Genomic DNA, 25,863 nt, shown 5'->3' with positions numbered 1-25,863 from the left:
GGCTGACTGTATCACGCTGTCCAAGAACTACCTCAGTCTGCCCAGAGACTGAGCGTCCTGTCACTGGGCAGCTCACGCAGAGGATGGGTGCCTACCCTGCTGGGGAGTCTGCAGGGGGAAGGCCTGCCTGCGACTTAGGGATGGCCTGAAGGCCTGTAGCTCCATCAGCCTGTCACTGTCACCTCGGTTTCTTGGAGTCAGTGCTGGGGTTCACAGACCCTGGCCCCGCCCTCCTAGTCCCGACAGCCTCTGGGGATAGTTCACGCAGCGAGGGGTTGCGAGCGAGAAGCAGGCGGTCAGGGCTGGCCCACCCAGGGAGGGGCCACGTGGGCTGTTGCTGTCCAGGAGGGCTCCCTGCCAAAAGTGGGAGACAAGTGGAACTAAAACATCTTTCAGGACCAGTTCCTAAGAAGCGAGTCCCGCCCTTCTTTGGGCCTCAGTTTCTCCACCTGTAGGAGGGTGCATTCAGTGATCTTCTAAGCAGTAGATTTCTCCCTGCAATCTGAAGATGAGGGCCAGGGTGCCCCATAGTGTCCTAGTGTCCCTTCCCATCACCCCTGCCCATGCCCGAGATGGCAGTAGGCCTGAAACTGCCTGGTGCCGGCTCAGAGTCTCTGACCACCTTGAGTAAATTGCTGCCTTCTCTGAGCCTCAGTTTCCTCAGTTGTACAGGGAGGATGTGGATGCCTCAGTCTTTCTGGAGAGCAACTAAGCAGTATCTATCAGGAGCCTTAAAGTCCATTGCCTTTGGCTCTATAATTCTATTCGTAGGAGTCTATCCTAAGAAAATAATTAATAATACAGAAAGCTATGTGCAACATTTTCTTTTTTGTGTTAATTTATAAGAGTGAATAATTAGAAACTGTTTTCATCAGTAGGAAGTTGGCTACGTATGGTACATTAATTCAACAGACCACAGAGCTGTCAAAAAATCAAATTTCTTCAGGATTTTTACTGACCTCAGTAAATTCTTGTGTTAATAACAAGAAGAGAATTGATTACTTATCACGTGCCTTGCCTCACTTCATCCTCAGGAAACCCTGTGAAGGGCACTTTGTTATCTCCATCCTGTAGATGAGAAAACTAAGGCCGAGATAAGTCAGGTATTATGTCGTATCAACCCTAAGACCCCACATTTTCACACTCTAGCATCGAAATTGAGACGCGTGTCACAATCGATGGCATCTTAGAATCGGGGAAGCCTGTCACCTCCACAGGATCCTGCAAGCCAGTGAGAGGCAGAGTGGGGATTTGAACCCAGTGCACCTCCTTCCAAAGCCCAAACTGAGCATATGCTAGATGTGACAGGGTCCTGGCTTTGCTGCTTTACAAATATATAAGCCTGGCAGGGAAACCCAGCAGAAGAAAGGTCTGCAAAGTCTCGGCAGCGGTTACTTCTGGGCAGTGGAATTATGGGGAACTGTTTTCTTTATGCTTCTTGGCATGCCCGGGTGTCCCCTGTGAGCCCTGGACAAGCCTGACCGGTGAGCACGGGAACCGTGACATCATTACTGACTGGTCCAAGGCCTGGTCACTGAGCCTGGCTGTGTGAGAGCTGACAGCCTGCTGTCCCAAGGGAACCTCCTGGTTCCCTGGTGCAGGTCTGACCCCTTCTCCTCCCGGCAGGTACCTCTACAACCGCATGGGCTACTGGAGCGACTGGTCTGTGCCCATCCTCATGACCACAGCTGCTGCCTTCACCTACATCGCGGGCCTCCTGGTACGTGGGGCGTCTCAGAGGGCAGGTGGCCCTGCTCCCAGGGGGTGGGAGACTTGGCTTACATGGGCCGATGGAGGACCACCCTGGCCTGAAAAGGGAAGCTGGCTTTTCCCGGGTCCTCCTAGCCTGCTGCCCCTCTGGGGCTCGGCTTCCTCCAAGGTGGGAGGTCATCTTTTGCCCCATCCTGGAATGTTTTCCTCCTGACCCAGTGACGGGGGCCATCTTGCTGTTAGGGTCCACTGCAGACTGTCTCTTCCAGAAACTTCTGCCTTGGGTCTTGCTACCAATTCTCTACTCCCTCAGACTCAGGTCGATCCCCATGCTAGACTGGGAGCTCCCTGGGGACTAGGCTCAAGTCTGCTTCAGAATCCTGGGGCCCTGAACTCTCAAAACATTAACTGGGCAGCCCAAGCGCAGCAGGGCCCAGTGACCTGCAGAGGGAGAAACTGTAGAGGAGGAGGAGTCTAGCGGCCTAGAATAACCGGGGAGGAGGCCAGGCTTAGGCCGGGCTGGGCACTCCCATCGCCTACGGGGAGGGTTTGTTGACTGCTCTGACCAAGGTCCAGAGCAGCAGTGGGCAGAAGGGTGTCTGGGGAGCTAGCAGAAGCCTTTGGGTCACACACGGTGCCCGACCGTCACCTCGTGGGCCCCCTCTTCAGGTCCTGGCACTATGTCACATCGCCGTGGGGCAGCAGATGAACCTACACTGGCTGCACAAGGTAAGGGCTGCCTCCCTGGGGGGTGGGGGAGGGGCAGGGAGGCCGCAGCACCGGAGGAAGAGCTCGGACACGCCATCCTTCCTCTGCATCATGATGACAGCCGTTCCAGTGGCTAAGGGAGTGCTCACCATACACCTGGCACTGTTCTCATCGTCTAGCCTATATTAACTCATTTAACCCTCACCGGTAGCCCTGTGCGGTAGGTACTAATATCTTCCCATTTTGCAGTTGGGCAAACTGAGGTACGAAGAGGTTAGAGAACTTGCCCAGGGTCTCCCACTTAATAAGAATCTAGCTCTGTGGCTGCTGCTTGCCCAACGCAGGTCACAGCCCTGGCCCCCTCTCCTCTTCATCGGTGAGCTCATTGTAAACCTGGTGATGTTATTCCCAACTCAAAGCCCTTCCCACCTCTCTCCCCCTTGCTCCCGGGGCGATCCCAGCTCCCCCACTACAGCCCTGTATGACTTGGGTCCTGCTAACACCTCCCAACTGCTGGCTTGGGACAGCCACCCTCGGCTTCTGCTGCAGGAGACATCCCAGGCCCTGCCAGCATGGCTACCTTTCCTCTCCTCTCCCTCTTCCCTCTTGCCCTCCCTTTCTCTCTCCTTTGGACTCCTTCCTTAGTTTGCTTCCCCCACCTACAGGCTGCTCAGATTCCCCCAGCCCTGGCAGGCTCCCTTGCCATAGTCCTGAGCCTCTGTGCTGTCCATTTCTGCCTCGCTCCCCCACCCTGGCCCACCCCAGTCTGGGAGCTCCTTGCAGGCCAGATTGGCTTTGCCCATCTCTGTGTCCCCAGTGCCCCACTCAGGGCTGGGCCCAAAGTGGGGAGGCTCCACACATTCTGAGCCTCAGCACTCTGAGCATTTATTGCATGCATGGTGCTGAATGTATGTGGCCCACGCTTGCCCCTTCTCGAGGCCCCAGTGGGCATGGGGTGGTACAAAGCCAATCAGGAGAGCCCCTCCTTCCTGGGATGCCTGGGCCTTGGCAGGAGGCTAGGCACCTCTTTCTCCCCAGAGCCTGGCTCGGAGTGAGCATGCCATTTAGGAAGGGACAGAAATGTCCAGAAGTAACCATGAGCCCACGAGATGGGTGAGGAGTGACAGGGGCAGGGGCTCACTTCCTGCTAGAAGGGGGACAGGGCAAATCCAGCTGGGCTGTGTGGAGTAGCAGGTGCCAGTGGGCATCCAGGGGCCTCCGAGGTCAGGTGCTGGGGGAGTCAGATCCCGGGGACTGAAGTCTGAGAGGAGTGAAGACCAGCCAGCAGCCCTCCCTGCTTCCTCCTGCTTGTCACTGTATCCTGAGGTGTCCCCTGGGCTTCTGAAGTCCCCTCTTGAAGCACTTTCTTCTCTCTGTTGGGCAGCCGACTTGAAAGAGCTGCACCAGCTGGCACCCCGGGTGGGGCTGGCACCCACCGTGGTTACCTCCTTGGGCTCGTGCCTGGTTCTCAGCAGGCCAGGTCACACTTGCCTGATCCTAGTGGAGAGGCCTCCGGAGGCACTCAGCCAGCCGGGGTTGCAGACCAGTACCCGGGGCTGCGAGGACCCGAGCCCATCATCTGCACCAGTGCCAGCTCCTGGGTGCCAGTCCTGCCTTCCTCTCCTCTCTGTCCCCTCCCGGGAGGCCTCAGCACGAGGAAGGTCTTTCCAGGCAGAGCTGATCCATAGCTGGAGCCACGGCATCTGGAGCGAGGGAGTTCCCGGGGGCCAGGAGTATTCAAGTAGGGGCTCGAGTTCTATTCTGTTTCTAGGACTCTAAAGAATCCTTATTCTTTTTTGTTTTAACCAATTTTTGACCATCTACTATATGGATGTGTTCAAAATTAAAAAGGTACTAAAAAGTAGGCAATGTTAATCTCCCTCCTATCCTTCCAGCGATATTTTAAGTACCTGCAAATACACATCTGGTTTCTTCGTTTCCTTCTTCTCTGAACACAAGTACCGGCCTGCTACCTCTGCGCCCTGACAAAATGGGAGCTCTTTGCCCTTCAGTGCATTGAGAACATTCCCATCGCGTCCATCCCCTGCTCCTGCCCCGCTGTCTCATCCCTGGTTCCCGAGGCTGGTGGGCCCGCCCGATGTCCCAGTGCACGTGGCACAATGCGGCAGCGCCCCAGGCGGGGAGGTGCGAGGTAAAGAGCACCCACTTTCACTAGCTCCTGCCAAACTGCCTCCTTGCCACGGCCCACCAACCCATGCCTCTGTGCTTAGAGAGCACACTCGCCATCAAGTGTTCACAGATTTCTTGACTTCGGCCAACGTGATGGGTGAGGATGAGCCTCGGTGTAGCTTTAATCCGCATTTCCCTTGTGATGACTTAGACTCAGCATCTTCCCCAAGCTTGAGTCATTTGCGTTTCCTTTTTCATAAACTGGCTCTTCGTCTCTTTTGCCCTTTTTGCTGTGGGATGTGCTTTTTGCGTAGTAGTTTGTAGGAGCTCTTTCTAGATTCAGAAAATTAGCCCTTTGGCCAGTGAACTGCAGACGATTCTTCCTAATTCATCTTTCGATTGGGCTTGTGTTTTTGCCAGAGGAATTTTTTTATTTTTCCGGATGTGAATCTGTCATCTCTTTTATGTCTCCTGGATTTTGTGTCCGACTTAGGAAAGTCTTTCCCTAGGGACAGCTGGGTGGCTCAGTCAGTTAAGCGTCTGACTTTTTTTTTTTTTTTTAACATTTATTTATTTTTGGGACAGAGAGAGACAGAGCATGAACGGGGGAGGGGCAGAGAGAGAGGGAGACACAGAATCGGAAACAGGCTCCAGGCTCTGAGCCATCAGCCCAGAGCCTGACGCGGGGCTCGAACTCACGGACCGCGAGATCGTGACCTGGCTGAAGTCGGACGCTTAACCGACTGCGCCACCCAGGCGCCCCGCGTCTGACTCTTGATTTCAGTTCGGGTCATGATCTCTCTCTCTCTCTGTGAGATCTCTGAGATCTCTTTCTCTCTGAGAGCCCTGCATCGGACTCTGTACTCACAGTGCAGAAACTGCTTGAGATTCTCTGTCTCTCTCTCTCTCTCCTCTGTCTGCCCATCTCCCTCTGTCTCTCTCTCTCTCCCCTGCCCTCTCAAAATTAAATAAACTTAAAAAAAAGAAAGAAAGAAAGAAAAGTCTTTCCCACTCCAAGATGATAAAAAAATGTCTCTGTTGGTATCATTTGGTGATTATAGGTTTCTGGGTTTCTAATTTTTTTTTTAACATTTATTTGTTTTATCTTTTTGGAAGTTTATTTGGGAGTATAGTGTGATCTTTGTTCTTTTTTAGATGGCTTCCCAGGTCCCTACTCTCTATTCAGTAATCCATTCTCCCCCTCTAATTTGAGATGCCACTTTTATAGTAGACTAGTTTTGTTTTTTTTTTAATGTATTTAGATCTGTTCCTCGTTGTTGTTGTTGTTTTTTATTTACTTTCACTTACCTCTCTGGTCTCATGCCTATATAATACTGCTTTAAGAACTGTAATTTTAGATTATGTTTTAATCATGATCTTTATTTTGAGAGTCTCTGGTTCCCTAGGGTCATGGTTAAGGGTGGGCTGCAGAACAGAGGGGCCCAGGACAATGCTGGGGGGGGGGGGGGCGCTTGGGACAGGCAGGGTAGCGTGAGCAGATCTGGGTGTCTACTTGGGGACCTTCCCCATCCACCCTAGTCCTCCCAAAGGTCCTGTTTCCCAGAAACAGGAGACAAGTCCAGAGGCCCAGAAGATGAGAAGTGTGGGGCTTTCCAGTAAACAGGAGGTTGTTTCCCCGAGATGTCCCCTTCCTGCCCCACCTACCCACAATGCCAGAATCCATCCAGACACCACTGCTGTGAGGGGCTCTCACCACAGCCCCCACCTCCCCAGGGTGCCCCCCACCAGTCCCGGCACTGATCACACCCCACGGCCCCCGTCTGCGACCTTGCCTGACTCCCCTGCCAGAGTGGCGGCAGTCCCCAGCCCAGGGCCTGTGTGGAGGATGTGTCTGCCAGTGACCCAACCTGAGGCCCAGGGAAGAGGACTGGGTGCCACAGTCATGCGGCAGTACTGACTGAGCTGGGGCAGGGCCTGTGCGTCTGCCCCCCCAACCCGGCCCCATTGGTGCCTGTGTACCATCTGACCACGTTCCCTTCATCAGCGCTCCCCATGAATTCAGACTCCCTCCAAACCACCGGCCCAGGCTCCCCAGTTCTTCCCAGCCGTCTAGCCTCTCCCCCTCCAGCTGCAGCGTATGTAGGAAGGCACATCCACGCCGGGCCCCGCTCATCACGATAGCCGATGGCCGTAGCCATCCTTTAATGGGCGCTTACTCTGTGTGTCAGACACTTTCCACAGTGTTTCAGTCACTCCTGGTAATCATCTTGGTCATTGGATATTATGCCCACGTTTTCAAATCACACCACTAACATTTGGTAAGCCTTTACTATTTGGGTACCAACCCTGTGCTTAGCACGCCATTGCTCTCTCTCCCTCATCCCCAAACCCCTGGCTGGTGGGCACTCATCCCCCGCATTGCACCACCCAGGAAACATGATTCCGGAGGTCAGCCTCTCCCATTAGGCCGAGGGGCTGGGATCTGACTGAAGGGTGTGGCTCGTGCAGCACCGAGCCCTGGCCCGTCACCTGCCATTTGGATCGTAGAACCCAGATTCCAGCCGCCCCCAGGAGGCCGACCTGCTGCCCCCTCTGCCAGGCTGGCTTCCAGCTCCTCCTGGGCGCCAGCATGCAGGCGAGGCTCACTGCACGGAGGTGCCTCCTGTGTCCTCAGTCCCTTCCACTGTCCCCTCAAGCCAGCATCCCACCTGCACAGAAGACCAAAGACCGCTTTCAGGGGAGGACAGTGGGCCATCTCTGGGCCTTCTGGGTGGGCTTTATCCTTTCCGGTCCGATATGAGGAACGATGGTTCCCAGCGTTGCTGGGGATCAGTGCTGGTAATGTGTCTTAAGGATACAGCGTGGGGTGGGGGGGTCCCACAGACACTAAACACTGCGGTAATGCTGCCGAGCATAATGGTTGCCATGACAGCAGCTGCAAAGCTCAGAATAAAAATTTTAATTGCATTATGATTATGGGAAATCAGTTTTATTGCAAGTATTTCCCCTAGCAGTTAAATGCAATAAGACTGTCAGGAACAACCCTTCAGAGACATTTGCTGTGCCCGGGACCTGTCTGCAGGGGGCAGCAGGGGGCAGGGAGCCTGTGTGTTGAGGAGGATTCTCTGGGACCCTCAGGACACTCCTTGGCCTCCCTCTACTGCAGCGTGACTTCCCAGAAAGAGCATGACCTCTGGGACAGACCATGGAGTTTGCTTCAGTATCTGCCCCCTCAGAGCTACATGGCAAGCCGGCCTTATGCTGAGCTGTTTCCCTATGTGTGATATCAAGGTGATAATGACCTCACCTGGGACCTTACAAGAGTAAACATGAGGAAAACAGGATGTCCCTGCCCCAGGCACACAGGCCCTCCCTCCTCTGTGTCCCTGCGTTTCTCCCCTTCTCGTGCCCTGTCCCCCCCGCCCCAGGCCAGTACGTTACAGTCCATAAAGGCCCCTACCCATCTCCGCCTTATTACTGTTTCTTATTGGAACATTCGTTTTGGGCTGATGGACCCGAATGACAAAGCTCCAAAGGGAAACTTAATCCCAGGCCAGAATGAATCTTCTCTGCCTGGCAGGGAGGGAAGATGGAGCAGCCAGTGTCTGCCCTCACCATCCTATCTTGTTCAGTTCCGTTTGGGAGGGCTCTCACAACACAGCCGCCTCCGCCTCCGGGAAAGGCACAGCAGGAAGGGAAGGGGGGCAGTGGGGAAACAGCTTGCAGCGGCAGTAGGAAGTCAGTGAAGGCAGGGGACGGTGGCCTTGACTTGGCCCATTATGGAGAGGGGCGTGGGGGCTTTGGGGTAGAGATGTGACCTGAGCCTTAAGTTGCCAGGCTTGGCGGTGAGCGGAAGGTGGCTGGAATGAGTGCCGAGCAGGGGGGTAGAGGGTGGGGCTGGGGGCTGAGTAGCCAGAAACCAGGCTTCAGGCTCCACTTAGTCTGGGGAGCATCTTGTGCTGCGTGAGAGGTTTCAGATCCCAACTGTCCCCAAAGCTCTCTGTCCCTTGAAGCTTCCATCTTGTCTGCCCTCCAACGTGTGCTCCTTGTTTCCTCTAGGAGGCAGCTGAGAGGGCAGCCCCCGTAAACACAGTAGAAGCTGGAAGCTCAGGGGCAGGAGCGGGGAGCCCCGGCTGTGGGGCCAGTGGGCCAGAGCTCTGCCTCACTTCCGCCCGCTCCAGCCTGAGGGGTATCGGCTCCTGTAGGGGACCCGGCTCCCCAGCCTCCTGCCCCTGCGGCCTAGATAAGTCACCCTTCACCTCAAGGGCTGCTGGCAGGGCTAAGTGAGGCCTTCAACATGACTGGCTGGGCCCATGAGAGGCCCCCACGGGCCAAGAGTCTCCCCTCCTCACACCCTCAGTGGGGCTGAACCTTGGGCTGCGCCTATGCCTCCCCCCAGCTTCCTCCCACTGTCTCTCCTCCTCAGCCTCCCTTCTGTTCTCTGGAGGTCCCCCGGCCTCCTCCTGCCTCTGTCTCTCACTGTCATTTCTGGCTAGCCATCTCTGGCTTTCTCTCCGTTGTGCCTGGCTCTCTTCTGCTTCCCCCCTTCCCTTTGTTGGTCTCTCTCGCACTCCCCGTTTCTCCCTGTGCCTCTTCCGCAGTCTCTGCTTCCCTGCCCCTCTCTCGGATGCACTGGGGATGCTCAGGCTGTCCAGACACACCTGCTCTGACCTCCTGTCTGGTGACTCTTCCCCTTCCAGATGGGGCTGGTGGTCATCCTGGTGTCCACGGTGGTGGCCATGTCGGCCGTGGCCCAGCTGTGGAAGGACGAGTGGGAGGTGCTGCTGATCTCCCTGCAGGTGAGGGGGTGAGGGAGGGCTGGGCAGCCACTTTCCCAGGACCTTCAACACAAGGCAGTGCCTTTTCATCACTCACGTCTTTTCAGACGAAGGCCCAGAGGGGGCAGGGAGGGGCCCAGATCACAGAGCAAGTCAGAGCAGGGAGGGTGCTACACCTTGGGGTTTCTGCAGAGATGAGAGTTGCCCACCCCACGGACAGAGATAGGCTGGCTGTGAGGGTGTTGGTGACCAGAGGGTCTAGGCATGGCTGGGAGCTCATGGTTCCTCTTGCCCCTTCCCGCACACAAGGGCACAGCGCCATTCCTGCATGTGGGGGCCCTGGCCGCCATCACCGCGCTCTCCTGGATTGTGGCAGGACAGTTCGCCCGTGCAGAGCGGTCCTGTAAGTATGACTGCCTCCCAAGTACCAAAACCAGCTTGTCCTGCCCCCACCTGGACATCACCTAGGTGGCCACTCTCAGCATGGAGGTCCTGGTTCGGAGTGGCCCACAGGGTCCACTGAGGGTCGCAGCCTCGGTCAGCCTTGCACGTTTCCTCCTCTGTGTGTCTGTGTGTGAGTTAGAAGTCCAGCTTGCCTTCCTAGCCAGATGGGGGCTGGCCGTGGTGTAGGGTCCCCTCAAAGCATTGGGTCCTGACAGGTAGAGGGAAGAGGGGCCCCCACCCCAACCCCAGCCTGCTCAGGATTCACGGGTGGGCCCTGTGGAAAGCCAAACAGCTCACCAGGTAGCCTGACTCACGGCCGATGTCTGCAGCCTCCCAGGTGGCCATTCTCTGTATCTTCTTTGCCATGGTATTTGCCTTCTACCTGGCCCCTCTCACCATCTCATCTCCCTGCATCATGGAGAAAAAGGACCTGGGCCCCAAGCCTGCCCTCATTGGCCACCGTGGGGCTCCTATGGTGAGTACCACCTGAGGGTCCTAACAGAGCAGAGAGGGGGGTGGGCAGTTCTGCCATTCTAGGGGAGACAGGCCTAAGGACCTATCTCCTTGTAGGGAAGATATAATATGTGTAATATGGTAATAGCAGGAATCTTTAGCTCTTTTGGGGGGCATATGGGAAGGGTTGGTGAAAAAGCTGGGGAGCTCAGATGGGACTGAATCCTGAAGAGTCCTGAAGGCATCTCGCTAAAAAGATTTAAGTTTTTATCCTGAGGGCCCTGGAAAGATACAGGCAGGCTAGGTTGTGGGTTGGGAAGGCCCAGGAGAGAGGGGGAGCTGGGTGTGGGGAGGACAGCCGGTCCCCGGGTTGTAGGAGAACCCTCTGGGCTGTGGGGTGCAGAAGGGAACAGGTACAACTCAGAGCCCACTGCTAGAGGGAAGGTACTTGAAGAGGGTTGAATTAGAGACAGAAGGGAGTCAAAGTCAGAGCCCTCTGACCCAGCAGTAGTTTAGAGGGTGGCTCCAGAGCCATGCTTCCTCAGCCCTTTGGCAGCTGTGGGAGCCTGGACCAATCCGTGTCTGCTCTGTGCCAGTTTCCTCATCTTGTGTCTTGGGATAACAAGAGTGCCTGCACCGGTGGGCCATGTGAAGTACCCAGCTATGAGCCTAGCACACAGAGAGTGAGAGATAGATATTTCTGGCTTCTGGGGCAGGCTGTCTCCCTTCTCTGGACCAGGGGGTTCTCCTGCACCAACACCTTGACTTTGTGGTTCTTAACAGAGGCAGTACCTATTATCACCACCAGGAGGCGCTTGGGGCCTGCGTGAGAGTTTCTTTCTCTCTTTTTTTTTTTTTTTTTTTTTTTTTTTGCAGTGATTGAGAGTTCCATGTATCATTGCATTTCAGGGCAGTCAAGGCAGCCTCACAAAGTAACTTTTAAAAGGAGGTGTTAAGTCTGGTGGGGCTGTGAATCACCCTTAGGTTTTTCCCCACTTCCTGTGTTGAGTGTTACTGTGCCCGTTTTGTAGGTAAGATTCAGATACCTGTGCCTGAACCGGCCCCTGGTACCCTCCCAACACACCCTTCGCTGGTCCCAGTACCTCCAGGAGGCAAACAGCTGGAAAGACCATGGCTCTGGAGCCAGAGGGATCTGGATTTGGGGTCCAGTTTTGTCCCATATTGCCTGTGGGTCTCGGGGGGTCACCAGTCCCCTCTGAGCCTCATGCTGCTGACCATTGTGAGGATAATTTAGAAGCATAGCCTTTGCAGGTGGGCAGGGCCCAAGGTTACAGCACCTCTTCCATCCATGACCCAGATTACCCACCCACCTGTTCTGGAGGCCAGGGGACAAGTAGGTGTGCCGAGGGGGGTGGGCACTCAGCCAAGGGGAAGGAACCAGGTGGCCCCAGCATGGATCATTTTTTTAGTAGGAAAAAGTAACATTCACAGAAGTGGCAAGAATTGTATAAGGAATCATATAATGAAGAATAATATAAGGAATCCAAGACCACCTTCAATATTTATCAATGTTCTTGCCATCCTTTGTTTCACCTGTCTCCCTACTTTTTCTTTTCTGATGTAAAATTTTAAAACAAATCCCAAACATCCTATCATTTTGCCCATATATACTTCATATATATGTATCTCTAATACATAAGGACTTTTTTCTTTTAAACATAGCCAAAACTACAATGCTGCTGTCACACCCAACAAAATAATAATTCTTTAATATTATCTAATACTGAATCCATGTTCAGTTTTCCTTTGTTGTCTCAAAAATACCTTTTTACAGTTGTTGAAAATCAGGATCCACATGGAGAACACGTAGTGCATCTGGTTGACATGTCTTCCAAGTATCTCTTAGTATAGAACAGTCCCCCTCCCTTTTTCCCATATGCTGTTTATTTGTCAAAGAAACGGAGTCATTTGTCCTGTAGAATTTCCCACATTGTGCATCTGGCTGATTGCATCCTCTTGGTGGTTTTTGAGGGGCCAGCACGAGTGTCTGACACGGCTCCATGTGTCACTGTGCATGCACATGTATCGGTGTCTACAGCTGTGTGTATCATTGGGTCTGGATCCACACATCTGTGTGTGATAAGCCCAAGTGCACATTGCTGTCTCGGTGTGTCCGTGTGCCCTTGGGTGTATGGTTCCTCTGTGGGTGCAGCTGGATGTGTGTATGTGTGTGTTCTTTAATATTTGGTCAGACTAACTCCAAAGTCGGGACTTTTAACCACAGTGGCCTGCCCACCTGAGTTTGTGACAGCCACCCCTCACATACACACTCGAGAAAAGAACCCCACTTGGGCTCAGGCATGAGACAGGTAGGGATTAAGAATTCACCCTGAAATCCCACATGTTTCTAAGAGCCCTCCTGGAGTCCCAAGGCTGGCCAAGGAGGGCTAGGTTTCCATGCCTCCCTCTCCCGGAGGCAGCACCTATCCCTGGGAGACCCGACTAAAAAGCCTCTGGAGAAGAGACTCTGCCCCTCCCAGTCACTTCCTCTGTTCCCCAAGGGTCTTTATAGACCCCACTGTGCTCCTTTGTGTTCTTCACACAGTCAACCTCCTGCAGCCTCAGCCCCCAGAAGAGCAATGGCACCTCTTGTGAGAGGCCTGGCCGCAGGACATTTAGAGGCGAGCTGGGCAGGAACTCCACCGAGTCCATGCCTGTCTCTAGATGCCTCTGTGGCCTTGTTCTGCCTCTCGCTGGGGCCACACACAGCCCACCTGACTGGGAGAAGGTAGCCACGTCCCCCAAAGCTGCTCTGCCCCAAGAAAAGTGGAAGAAAGGAACTCAGTTATAGAGACTGCTGATGCCCCTTATTTCATCTGTGAGCTTGATAACACTAGCCTATTTTATAGCTAAAGAAACCAAGGTGCAGAAGGTGAACAACTGGGAAGTCGGATTGCTCCTTCTCAGTCCCCACAGCCCTTGCCGTGCCAGGCTGCCTCCCAGAGGAGGGTAATGTGTTACATGTTGGAGCAGCATGGCCAGAGGGAGAGAAGATGGGCATGTGTCTTGGTGGGAAGTGAGATCAGTCACAGGAACCCCTTCCACCCCATTCCTTCACTGCCAGGAGTCCTCACTCCCCTCCCTGTTCCAGCCCGCACTGCGCTGCGTTCTAGCCCACTCCTTGATGTGGTGGTGACCCCCAGTGGCAACAAAGGGTATGACAGGGTCTTCAGGCAAGACAGAATTAGGGAGGGAGACTTCAAACTCCAACTCTCCCAACTGGAAGGACCCTCAGAGAACAGTGAATATATACCCCAAGGGGAAAATGGGGAAACTGAGGTCCATAGGAGAAAGAGATGCACCAGCGGTTACAAAGTTACTTTATGGCAGGGCCAGGGCTAGAACCAGATCTTCTGACGTGTATGCTATAGGATTAAGAGTCATTTATTAAGCATTTATTGTACGTCAGGCAGCATGGTTGGGGGCTTTTAATCCATGTAACAGCCTGGGGGATGGCCTTGTCATGGCTTAAACGGTGCCATCCTGTGTCCCCTCCCCTCTCCCTCTGGGATCTCCACCCAGACTCCGGGTATAATTGGGAGGAAACATGGCTTGCACCCCAGCCCAAGACTGTGACGAGACAGAGGACTGTATAAAAACCCTCACACCCCCATATATACATCAACACTAACCACCTTGCCTCCTCCCCACCCCACCCCCAAAAAAACCTGTGAGGCAGGCATGATTTCACAGATGAAGAGACCGAGCCTCTGAGAAGCTGCATGGGTGTCCAGGGTCCCACAGCCACTGCTTGGAGGAGTTGGAATTAGAACCAGACTTACTCCAGCCTCCCAACATGGAAGGTTCTAGATTGGCTGGGGAGGTGTACATCAGCTAAATCTCGGCTCTCCCTTCCTGCCCAGCTGGCCCCAGAGCACACATTGATGTCCTTCCGGAAGGCCCTGGAGCAGAAGCTGTATGGGCTACAGGCTGATGTCACCATCAGGTAGGTGTGGGGGTCAAGAGGACCACAAGGCCTCTCATCCCTGCCGCATCCGGGACCCTGCTGGAGAAACCTCGGGTCCCAGAGCCTCAGAGATGGGGCTTGGGGCTTGGATGATCCGCCACAGGGCTGACACCCTGTTTGTGCCTAATGCCAGGATATAAAATAGGGAAATAAACACATGCTCTTGGTTCAAGCAGGGGTGAGTGTTTGGGACCTGGAGTCCTGCCACAGATCTACTTGAAGGAAAGACTAGATCTGTGTGGCTCAGCAAGATGGCTCAAACACCAATGGGTGGAATGAGCACACTGCAGAGTGATATATTCACTGTGATGTCAATTATATTTAGAAGACGCAGAAAATGATTTGTACGTTTTCAACGTGTAGATTTTAAAAGTATGTCTTAACATGAAAGGTCAAGAAGAACTCATACCAATTTCACAACAGATTATCTCTGAGAGGGGAAGGAGGCGGGGCTGCCATGTTTAGCTACACAGGTTGTGTAGTGAACAAGACACCACATACGTGAGGGGCCAAGCATAGATATCATTGTTAGATAACCCACTGGTCCCAGTGTAGATACTACAGAATTGTGTGTGTATCGAAACTTTCTAGCAGACGGAGGTAAAATGCCTTGAGGCAGGGGGGCACAGGTGCTTTTTACTATTTCACACTATGACATCATATGTGGTATCGGCAGCCCCAAACGGGTAGACTAGGATGGTGGGAAGGGGGAATTTGTCAAAGGGGCCTGCATTTGTACTGTTCTAGTATGGCATCACATGGCCCGGGTTCTAAGTAAGGTTATACCATTTACTGGCTAATGGGTCTTGAGCTAGGTACTTCCCTCTCAGCCTCAGTTTCCCCATTATCAAACGAGGCAGCACTATCTGCTAGGGCTGCTGAAAAAATAGACCCAGCCCTCCATCCTCAGCAGTCCCTAACCCCGTCTGACCCTCACAGAGAGCCAGAAGGAGTCACCTGTGAGTCCACTGCCCTCCCGGTGCAGACAGGGAACCTGAGGTCCACAGAGGCAAAGCCTGCCTGGATGTCATGGGGGTTGTATAAGTGGATGGGAAGGAGCCTATGTGTGTTGGTGGGGGGATGACTGGTGGGCAGGTGAGGGACCTGGGTGGACAGTGATTTGGGGACCCCACCTTTCCGTAGCCTGGATGGCGTGCCCTTCCTCATGCATGACACCACCCTGCGGCGCACCACCAACGTGGAGGAGGAGTTTCCGGAGCTCGCCCGCAGGCCCGCCTCCATGCTGAACTGGACCATCCTGCAGAGGCTCAATGCCGGCCAGTGGTTCCTGAAGGTCTGGCTGTACCTGTCCCAGTCCTAGGCATGGAAAGCACAGGCGGGGACCCCATGGAGTGAGAGGGCCGGGAGTGGTCATCAGCTCAGATGACCCCTAGTCCCCTAGCATCAATGACTCACAGCCAGGTTGGTTAGTAGCCTGCTTCGGCTCCAGCCACTGAAGTCCAGATCTCATGGTTGTCACTGCTTCTTCTGGTTCTGTCTCCCACATCAGAAAAAGTTGGCGGTGATGATAAGAGTTAACAGGTAAAACTATTAACTATGTCAAACTCTAGAGGGAAATTGGTTCTCTGGTGTGAAATGCTACTAAAGGAGAAATGTGCTGGGGTCTGGGATAAGTTCCAAGCAGGTGATTCTTTCAGGAAAACAGGTGTGGCCCAGAGAAGTTAGGGTTGGGGTCTTCTAAAAGCCCCACAGGGCCACAGTTATCAATTTACCTGACCCACACACCAGCAGACACTGGCAGCTCAGGGGTCTCCGTGCTTAGTGGCCAAGAAGGCACACGGAGGCCCCAAAGGGCTGGCGAGGCAGCCATGTGTGTTCCTATCTCTGCCAGACGGATCCCTTCTGGACGGCCAGCTCTCTGTCACCCTCCGACCACAGGGAGGCCCAGAACCAGTCCATCTGCAGCTTAGCAGAGCTCCTGGAGCTGGCCAAGGGCAATGCCACGCTGCTGCTCAACCTGCGTGACCCACCACGGGAGCACCCCTACCGTGGCAGCTTCCTCAATGTCACGCTGGAGGCCTTGCTGCGCTCTGGGTTCCCCCAGCACCAGGTGAGGCCCTGCTCAGCAGCCCTGCCCTGCCCCCCCGGAAACCCAGGCCTGGCTGGAACAGGACTCCAGCGTAACTTCACTATGCCTCCTGTCCAGACCTCAGTTTCCACATTTGTAGAATGGGGGTAATATGCCCCTTGCCTTCCTGACAGGGTAGTCGTGGAGACAAGAGGGAAACAAGAAAGTCCTTTAAAATGTACAAAGGGCAGGAGCAGGTTCTCTGGGACACTGCTATTTCCACGAAGCACTGCCCGCATCCTTGTGCTGTAATACCTGGGGGTCAGAGGAATTCGAAACGAATTTATGGCAGCACACTAAACTGGTGGCATCCTATAGAGTGACTGACGCTTGGGTTATCAGTCTTGTCATGACAGGGGTCTACAGGGGAAGCTCCCTGAGTTGTTGCCAGAGCAATTGCACAGCCTTGGCTGGGACCAGGTTGACCCCTGTAGATAATGATTACACATAAGCTCCACTGTGTGCCAGGTCCCAGCTCTCTGAAACCTTCCAGGGGCTTCAGGCTTCTTTAACAGAAGAGAAAGCTGAGGCTGCCCCCTCTCCTGCCTGCAGGTCATGTGGCTGCCTAACAGGCAGAGGCCCTTTGTGCGGAAGGTGGCTCCTGGCTTCCAGCAGACATCAGGTTCCAAGGAGGCGGCCGCCAGCCTGCGGAGAGGCCACATCCAGAGGCTGAACCTGCGCTACACTCAGGTGTCCCGCCAGGAGCTCAGGTGCCTGCCCCAGCTCACCAGGGGGAGGCTGGATGCACAGAGTTCCTGGTTCAGAGTGGAGGTGGAGAGCATCAGGCAGATCCAGGTTTTGTCTGAGTTTGGTCCTCTGGGAGTGGAGATTCCTTTCTCCAGGGCCAGTTGTGGGTGTTCCTTTCTCCAGGGCCAGGAGGTTCGTGAAGGGGGCATGCTTTACAGGCCCGGAGGCCCCAGTCTGAGGGCTGACCAGCCTCCGTCCCCCTGCCCCACAGGGACTATGCGTCCTGGAACTTGAGTGTGAACCTCTACACGGTCAATGCACCGTGGCTCTTCTCTTTGCTGTGGTGTGCAGGAGTCCCATCTGTCACCTCCGACAACTCCCATACCCTGTCCCAGGTGCCTTCCCCTCTCTGGATCATGGTAAGTTGGGAAATTGTTGGGGGGGGGGTGTGCAGGAGGGCACCTGGGGGTGTAGAGGGAGCCTGTGATACAGGGTGGGGGGGAGGCTCGATGCTCAGGGCTCTCTGGTGAGGTCTCAAGGGTGGGGGCAGCACATGGTGGGGGGTATAGGCTTGAGGCAAGAGGAAGATCTTCATGGCCTCTGGAGTCTGCACTAAGGTGCTGGGGGGTGGGAAGAACCTGGGCCCAACCCACAGGGAGAAAAACATCATTTAAGGGACCCAGAGGAGTCAATTACTACTTGGGGGTTGGGTTTCGGGAGTTTCTTATATTTTGTTTTGAAGGAGAAGGCATTAGAAAAAGAGGGTAACAACAGGACAAAGATAGGGAACATTTAAAAGCTGCTCTGAGAATACACCAAATAAAACCAGTTTTCAGCTGGTTGATTGGGTCCCTATAGACTGGCCTGGGCTCCCATCCCAGCTCTGTCACTGGGGGAGCCCCCCACTCCTATGCTCCCCCTGGCTCCCCACTGCCATCTCCGTGAGGACAGGACAGCCAGTCTGAGGGTCTTGTTATGGCTGAGACAGTGTCAGGGTCAAGTAACCAGAGCTAGGTTATGGATGGTTGTGTCTGTCCACCTACCAGAGGTCCTTGCAAACCTCCAGAGGCTCTGCTGGGAACCAGCAGTGCGCACACTCGGAGGTTCAGGCGACAGCAGCTGACCAGCAGCAAGAAGTGCTCCTTTGTCCAGGCCCCGTCCCTCCTCCACAGCTCACCTGACATCAAGGCCTGGCTACACTGGAGGCTTTGCCCTCCCTGGTCCCGGGAGCGGGCAGGCCTTCACTCAACACCCTACAGTGACACACGTAATCTCACACCTGCACAGATGCCACACACACCCCTGCATACGTACTAGTCACACCCCCATATTCAGCAATTTTTTTTTTGTTACTCAGCTTCTGCTTGGAGCCCCCCTTAAGCACACAAACCCACCAGGCTTATTCACAAATGCCACCTCTACCCTGAATACCACACAGATCTTTTTTTTTTTTTTTTTTTGAGTGAGAAAGAGGGGAGGGGTACAAGTGAGTGAGGGGCAGAGAGAGAAGTGGGGCTCACTGAAGCGGGGTTCGTGCTCACCTGATGTGGGACTCAAACTCACAAACTGTGAGATCATGACCTGAGCCGAAGTCAGATGCTTAATGACTGAGCCACCAGACACCCCACACAGATCTTTTTTATCCTACACACACACACACACACACACACACAGGCTTACAGTGTTCAGAGCCTACTCCTACAAAATATCATCTCAAGCCCCGAAGCCCCCTCTGGATCCTCCCAGCCCATCCCTGATAGTGACGTGGGGTCCCCCTGCCCATATGGACCCTCGGTCTGGGGCCCCGGTATGGACTGGCCAGGACTGAAAACTGGCCACTGGCCATCTGTCCACAGCCCCCGGACGAGTACTGTCTCATGTGGGTCACTGCAGACCTGGTCTCCTTCAGCCTCATCATTGGCATCTTCGTGCTCCAGAAGTGAGTAGGCTTGGACGCCCTTCCACAGCCTTCCCTGCCCCACAGCAGGCGAGCCCCCACCTCAGCCAGTCAAACCTCCCCAAGTCCTGGGCCAGGAGAAGCCCTGACCAGGCAGCGTGTTCAGGGTAGGAGGAGGACTGCCCAGTGGCCTGCAGCCCGTCCTCCTCAGCCAGAGCTGAGTGGCTTCGGGAACAGGTACCCGGCTAGGAGCCCATAGCCAACCAAGCTCTGACATGATTTGCTATGTGGACTTTGGCTTGTGTCCTGACCTGTTCCCCGGGGCCTGGGTTGTCACCGGCACTCAGGTGTGCCATGCTGGAGACCTCCTGCCTGTCAGGGTAGCAGCTGAGCTGGTGGCTGCAGTGGGGAAGTGGGGTTGGTCTGGGGGAGGGTTTAGGGCCAGGCAGGGGCCCCAAACCAGCCACAGACAACAACTGGCCGTTCTATTCCTGACTGACGTTCTCTCTCTGTCACACACCGCTCTGATCCGGCGCATGTCCCTCCTCTCTCTCCCCACCCCCCTCTCTGCTGCACTCTGGCATCTCACAGCTATCACTTGATCAGGTAATTCTGGTGTGGTCTTCCTCTCTTGTCCCTCTTTCTCCCTCTTCCTTGCCATTCCCTTCTCCAGTTCCCTCTGAAAACCTGCCGTGCACTGAGCCGGTGCCTGGGTCAGGGTCCCTCGCGGGTCACCCTCCCAGACACCTCCCCTCGCCTGAAGCCTCCTGCTGTCCCCTGCCCTCCTTCTCTCCCCCACAATCCTCCTTCTCTCCCCATCTTGCCATGTGTGTCCCTCTGCCCTTTGTTCCTCCTCGCTGTCTCTGTGGATGGGAACCCATGCTTCCCTGCAGGTTTGCTGACCTGGCCTCTCTTAGCACCAAAGCGGCTCCCCTCGGGGGAGGGGCTGTGCCTGGCTGTCCCTCCCCTGCCACCAACTCTAGCACTAGCAGGGGCCTTCGCCACTACCCTACCAAGTTCTGTTCCCCCCTTCCCACTTTTGGCTTTGCCTCTGTTTATCTTTCTCTGTGTCTCTCACTTTGTGACTCCTGCCCCCCCCTTATACACACAGCCTCCCTGCTTTCCCCTGGGGGCACCCCACAGTGGTTGAGCTTCCTGTCCTAGATGTGCCTGGCTGCAGAGACCCTGGCCTGACACTTTCCTCCTGGGTTCGATGTTAATTTCCAACAGGAGTCCTAGGTCCTGGGGTCCAAGCCCTCACCTTAGCTAAGTGCCTTGGGCCCTCCTGCTTTATACAGCCTCACTAACCAGCTTCCAGAGGACCCTCCCTGGCTGAGGGGCTGAGTGCAGCAAAGGGACATGTACCTGGTCCTTCATTTGCAGCCAGCAGACATCCGCATGTGCTGGTGCTGTGCTGGGCCTGCAGCGGGGAGCCAGGCCTTCGCTCTCGGAGCTCCGGTGTGCTGGGTGGGGGCCAGCCAAGGTGGCCTAGGTGCTGGGATGGACATGTCCAGCCAGGGTCGTGTCACTGTCTTCCTGGGGGTCAGCAGAGGACTGATGGAAGAGGGGACCCTGAGGGAGAATATCATTCCCTGCGGGCCCCCTTCCTCCATTCACTCACTGAACCAATACTATGGGTACCTGCCACACAGCAGACATTGAGGTTGGTGCCAGGGACACAGTGGCAGATAAAGAGACCTATCGCTGCCCTCAAGGACATGTAGGGCAGCCAGCCCAGCCAGAGCACAAGCTGCCTTCCCCTCTGCTTCCTGCTTCCCCATTGTCTGTCTGTTCTTTTCATTCACCCATCTGCCTGTCCATCTGTCTGTCCATTTCTGCTGTGCTGACCCCATCTGGAAACAACTGATTTCTCATGGAGTCCGGGCTGCCCGCACCACCCCCGCAGGGCTCAATGTCCGAGGGGTTGGGTTCTTGTTTCCAAGCTGACCCCTGCTTCTCTTGGTGGGAATGGGGACAGGGGTTCAGTCAATCTTTCTGTCTAGTTTGCAGGACAAGTCATAAGTTCAGAGACCAGAGATTTGGGGCTGGTTCAGAGGTACTGCAATAGCAAAAACTGCTGTGGGCTAGGTACAGGAGCCCAAGTTCCCCAGCTCTTCCTGGCCCCTGCACGCCCCGTACAGCCCCACCTCTTGCCCATTGGCTTAATTTTATCCCCCACCTCATCCCTGCCTCAGCTGTCAGAGGGATTAATGCTGTATCTAGCCTGTGCCTCACCGTGAGGAAACAGGTCACTCTCCTAGGGTTGTTGGAACAGACCCGAGTCACTGACACCCTTGTCTCTGAACCTGTGAAGACAAGCTCCCCACTTGTCTTCACAGCTCCTCCCTTCACTCCCTCCCCTCTTTCACTTCCACTCCGGGGTTTCCCCACTGGCTTCACTCAGCCTGGTCCTGATGGTGGAGCTGGATGACACATCAGCCAGGACTCCCTGAGATTGGTGTGTACCCCACAGATGGCTCATCAGAGTCAGGTCTGCTAAGCTCCCCCACCCCAATTTACCCCAGAAGTCAGCGTGCAACTGCAAGCACCCGAAACAGAACTCACCAACCCCAAACAAACTATCTTCCTGGGCAAGGAGGGCTGACCTAGGGTTCCGGGGACAAGAGAGAGGCAGGAAAGCCCTGGCTGAGTCAGGGGACTCTGACGCAAGCCCTTCTCTGGGCCTCAGTTTCCCCATCTCTAGTCAGACAAGAGTCCTGCTGGCCTCTCAGGCCCAATCCGGACAGGTTCTGGAATTGGGCAGGATCCTCGCTCCAAGGAAGGGTGGGGAAGGACCTGTGCCCATGGGGCCGTCTCTGCAGGTGGCGCCTGGGTGGCATTCGGAGCTACAACCCCGAGCAGATCATGCTGAGCGCTGCGGTGCGCCGGACCAGCCGGGATGTCAGCATCATGAAGGAGAAGCTCATCTTCTCAGGTGTGCAGCCCTGCAGGTTGAGACGGGTGGTGGGCTCAGTTACCACCCCACGCATGTACTCGAGTATGTGTACACACATTCACCCACAGCACGTACAGCCAGGAACACAGCACGGACATACATGTACCCACCCAGCTTCACATACACATACAGAAACATGTACCCCTCCACATGCTGTCATCCACTCCAAGCCCTGGGGCAGTCAGCCCCATGGGTGGTGGACAAAGGACAAAAGTGTGGGGGTGGGGGAGTCTGCTTTTAAGGCTTACCCTCCTTTGCCTGGTTTATACACCACAGATATTGATTTTTTTCCCTTCTGCTTGCTGCCAGCCCATCGATGGCATTCCCAGTCTGATGGAGGAGGCAGCCGTAAGAAAAAATACATAGAAACTTGGGTGTCACTAGAGCTCCAACAGGTGTGCTGAGCCAGAGTGGGGTGCAGAGAAGAGTGGTCAGAGCTCTCTGGGACAGTGAGGGTCTTGGGGCCCACTTTGCAAGGAGGTGACCTAGTGGGAATGGGAAAGATGAGTAGGAGGGGTCTGGGTTTGAGGTGAGGACTGACCAAGCAGAGGGAAGGAAGGGTATTCAGGCAGGAACAGCATATGTTCAGAGGTAGTGAGGGGGCATGGCTTACTGGGGTACCAAGAATTATCATTCCATATGGTGTGGGGGGGGGGCTCAGGTTCACTTACCCTGAGGTGGCACTGAGGGGGGCACTTGGGCCTCGAGTGTGTGGTCAGGAGCTTGGGCTTCAGTTTGAAAGCAGAGTATGGTCACAGGCAGATCTGTCCCTGTTACAGGAGGGCTGTAACAAAGCACCCCAAACTGGTGGTGTAAACAATAGAAATTTATGGTCTCAGTTCTGGAGGCCAGAAGTCCAAAATCAAGGTGTTGGCAAGGTTGATTCACTCTGAGGACTGTGGGCGAAGGATCTGGTCCAGGCCTCTCTCCTTGACTTGTAGGTGGTCATATCTGTGTTTACGTGGTTCTCCCAGTATGCATCTCTGTGTACAAATTTCATCTCTTCCTAAGGACACCAGGCATATTGGACTAGGGCCCACCTTGATGACTTCATCTTAACTAACATCTGCAACAACCTTATTTTCAAATGAAGTCACATCATGAAGTACTGGGGGCTAGAACTTTCAACATACGAATTGGGGGGGCAGAGCACAATTCCACCTCTAACAAGCATGGAGGGTGAACTAGAGAGGGGGAAGGTGGAGATGAGGAAGCCAGAAATTCAGGTGAGAGATTAGGCATGGGAACACGGAGGAGAGGAGAGATTTGAGGGATATTTAGGAGCCAGATGGACTGGGGTTCAAATCCCAGCTCTGTCCCCAACTAGAGTGTGAACCAGAGCACATTGGCACCAGACCCTTCCTGTATAAAACGGACTGGCACCTCCTGCCCCTCACAGGGTGCTTGTGGAGTTAGCACCATGCATGACCCAGCAGTGTGCTTGGTAAACACGGCCTGAATGAACGATACCCCAGTGGGGGTGACTGGTTTGGGAGCTGGTTCCTAGGATTGTGTGAACGTCCATTCATTCACTCTCCCCTTTATTCATTCATTCCTTCAACAGATAATTGCCAGGCACTGTTTTAGGTGCTTAGGATTTACAGATTCTTGCCTATGGGACACTTACATTCCTCCTCCCTTGGCTCAAAAGACCGCCCTCTCCTGGGAGCCTTCTCTGAGCACCAAGGCTGGGTTGGAGGGCCTCTCCTGGTGGTTCTCAGCCCTCTAGCCACACTGGGGAGCTCCTGTAAGGGCCAAAGGCACCCGGGGTCCCCAGGCTCCTACAGCCTGGCCCAGGGAAATCAGAAGGGGCGGGTGGAGTGAATGGAGAGCCTCTAGGCCTGGAAGATTCTGCCCACGCAGGCCCCCACCTCTCCTTCAGTGCCAAAGGCCATTCATTGAGCACCTTCGGATACAGACTCTGAGGCAGCCAGCCACAGCCCTCAGGCCACCCTGCCCACTCCGGGTTGAGAGGTCCTTTCCAGAGACCCTCAACCTCACCAAGGCACCCTGGGTCCCCTCAGGGTGGGCTCAGCTCCACTCAGCAGACACTTCCTGAGCCTCTGCTCTATGTTCGGTGCTGTGCCAGGCAGTAGGGACACAGATGCACCCAGACCTCATCCCTGTGATTGAAGTACTCCAGTTGGTGGGGGCCACAGATAGTGACAGTACAGGATGCGATGGGGCAGGGGGAAGCAGGGGCTAAGGTGGACATGAGGAGGGCTAAGGTGGACATGAGGAGGCCCCATCCCAGCTTGGGGGGCTCAGGGGAGGCTTTTAGGGAACCATAATAACAGAGATGAGAAAAATTGAGCCATATTTTAAGAAATAAAGTACCGATGGGGAAGTCACTCCCAGGAGAGGGACCAGTGCGTGCAAAGGCCCTGAGTAAACACATGAGCACCAAGCCCAGGAGGGCGCAGATGGTTTTCTGTGGCTGGGAGGTGGAGTTCCAGGGGAGAGGTGAATGGGGTGTGGCCAGAGTGTTTGCAGAGTCCAAGGAGGGCCTTGAATACCAACCTCAATAGCAAACCTGAACCCAGTGATTTCATCAGCCTCCAAGTGCCTGAACAGGAGCTGTGTGTTGCAAGTTACCCTTCCCCCTCATCTCCCAGCCATCCTCACTGAACTCTCTTCTCCCTACTCACGTTCTGCCTCCCTCTGGCCCAGCAGAGATCAGCGATGGCATGGAGGTTTCCGATGAGCTCTCTGTATGTTCAGACAACAGCTATGACACGTATGCCAACAGCGCTCCCACCCCTAAGGACAACCGAGGGAGTGGCAGCCGCACCAAGACTCTCACAGACCGGAGTGGGCGTTAGCCGAACCCTGTTTGTCCCAGCCTGTACCTGTACGTGGAGACCAGGGGACCCAAGAGAGCGGGCAGAAGCATGTCTGGACCTGGAGTGCTCTGGGAGCTGGCTCCACGGCCTCCTCGTTGGCTCCGGCCCCCGTCAGCCATGGCCCCCCTTGAAGGGGACTCCCCTCTCTCCTGAGGCCCAGCCAGGTCAGAACTCCAGCCTCGCAGAGGCCCCTGCTGGCCTGGGGCCCCTTCTGGGAAGTCTGGGGCCCAGGGCCTGGTCCTCCCCCGGAGGCCTTCCCTTGCATCCTGATCTGGAAGCTCTGATGGCTCGCTGCTGGGCCATGTGGCAGTTGAGGATGTGGATGTCCACATGTGTCCATCCTCCCTTCTATGCTGAGGTAGCCGACTTCTTCGGTGTCTCCTGCCTTGAGGGCCTGGGCTGGGCCTCTGCCCCCAGCAGCTGTTCTTCACATCAGTCTCAAAGCACAAGGAGGTTCAGCCCAAGAAGAAAGTCTGCTGTGGTGGAGACACTCCTCCCTGACCAGCCTCCTACCACCACTGGCCCTGCCTCAGGAGAGGGACTGAGCCACGTCCCCAGGAACAGCTGGAGATGGCCAGGAGAATAGGCCTAAGGCTGCTTTATCCCTCACCCTCGTGTCCAACAGACTTCTAGGGCAGAGTGGCACAGAGGCCCAAGAGATCTGCAGACTGATACAACCTCAGGTTTCCACATCAGTGGCCACAGGGCATTGGCCACCTAGGAAGAATGTCCTAGGCATGGCCAAGGAGGCCTACAGCAGAGCAAGCCTGACAGCCTTGGCCAATATGATTAAAGCTGCCATCCTGACACGTGCTGTCTCTGAATGGTCTGTGGGAGGACGGGGAGAGAACTTGCTGGGTTTGGGATTCAGTTTTGGCCAAAGGAGGAAGCATTTTCAGAGATGAGTAGAAGAGTGGCAGGGTACTTGGGCCCCTACCCAGTATCACCATGACACCAGGGTTCCTTAATAACCCTGGGGTTGGGGACCAGCATCCCATACTGTGGTGGGGAGATGGTCTTGGAGAGATAAAGTGACCATCCAAAGCCACATAGCTTAGAATGGGCAGAGGCAGAATCCTGCCCAAGCTCTGGCCCCAGAGCCTATGCGTGCGCGCCTTCCATAACCAGCCAGGAATGGCAAGGCAGATGGGGAGACCTCCTGGGTCCAGTGCAGGGCTGGGTGGTGGAACTAGCAGGTCCCCTCACAGCCATATGGAGG

General features: G+C 55.1%; 1 protein-coding gene across 9 annotated transcripts in view; it reads left to right on the top strand.

Annotated features, from left to right (window-relative positions):
- Positions 1-25,451, top strand: part of GDPD5 (glycerophosphodiester phosphodiesterase domain containing 5) — an 87,486-nt gene extending 62,035 nt beyond the window's left edge. For 5 of the 9 annotated variants that reach the window (XM_027039838.2, XM_027039839.2, XM_053203710.1 and 2 more), the window contains 11 exons: positions 1,627-1,720; positions 2,380-2,439; positions 9,210-9,308; positions 9,597-9,690; positions 10,061-10,206; positions 14,069-14,151; positions 15,316-15,466; positions 16,025-16,243; positions 16,814-16,971; positions 17,220-17,367; positions 24,475-25,451. In XM_027039838.2, the coding sequence (XP_026895639.2) occupies positions 1,627-1,720; positions 2,380-2,439; positions 9,210-9,308; positions 9,597-9,690; positions 10,061-10,206; positions 14,069-14,151; positions 15,316-15,466; positions 16,025-16,243; positions 16,814-16,971; positions 17,220-17,367; positions 24,475-25,230 (2,008 nt within the window). In that variant the 3' untranslated portion in view covers positions 25,231-25,451. Of the gene's footprint in view, positions 1-1,626; positions 1,721-2,379; positions 2,440-9,209; positions 9,309-9,596; positions 9,691-10,060; positions 10,207-14,068; positions 14,152-15,315; positions 15,467-16,024; positions 16,244-16,813; positions 16,972-17,219; positions 17,368-18,804; positions 18,888-19,436; positions 19,452-21,667; positions 21,781-24,471 lie in introns of all 9 variants that reach the window. The other 4 variants (XM_027039844.2, XM_027039845.2, XM_015075548.3 and 1 more) reach the window with 4 other exon arrangements.
- The last annotated feature ends 412 nt before the right edge of the window (positions 25,452-25,863 follow it).

Source organism: Acinonyx jubatus, chromosome D1 (genome assembly GCF_027475565.1).
Source record: "Acinonyx jubatus isolate Ajub_Pintada_27869175 chromosome D1, VMU_Ajub_asm_v1.0, whole genome shotgun sequence".
Lineage (NCBI taxonomy): Eukaryota > Metazoa > Chordata > Mammalia > Carnivora > Felidae > Acinonyx > Acinonyx jubatus.
The sequence above is the reverse complement of the archived record's forward strand: the minus strand, read 5'-3'. Positions and strand labels throughout refer to the sequence as shown.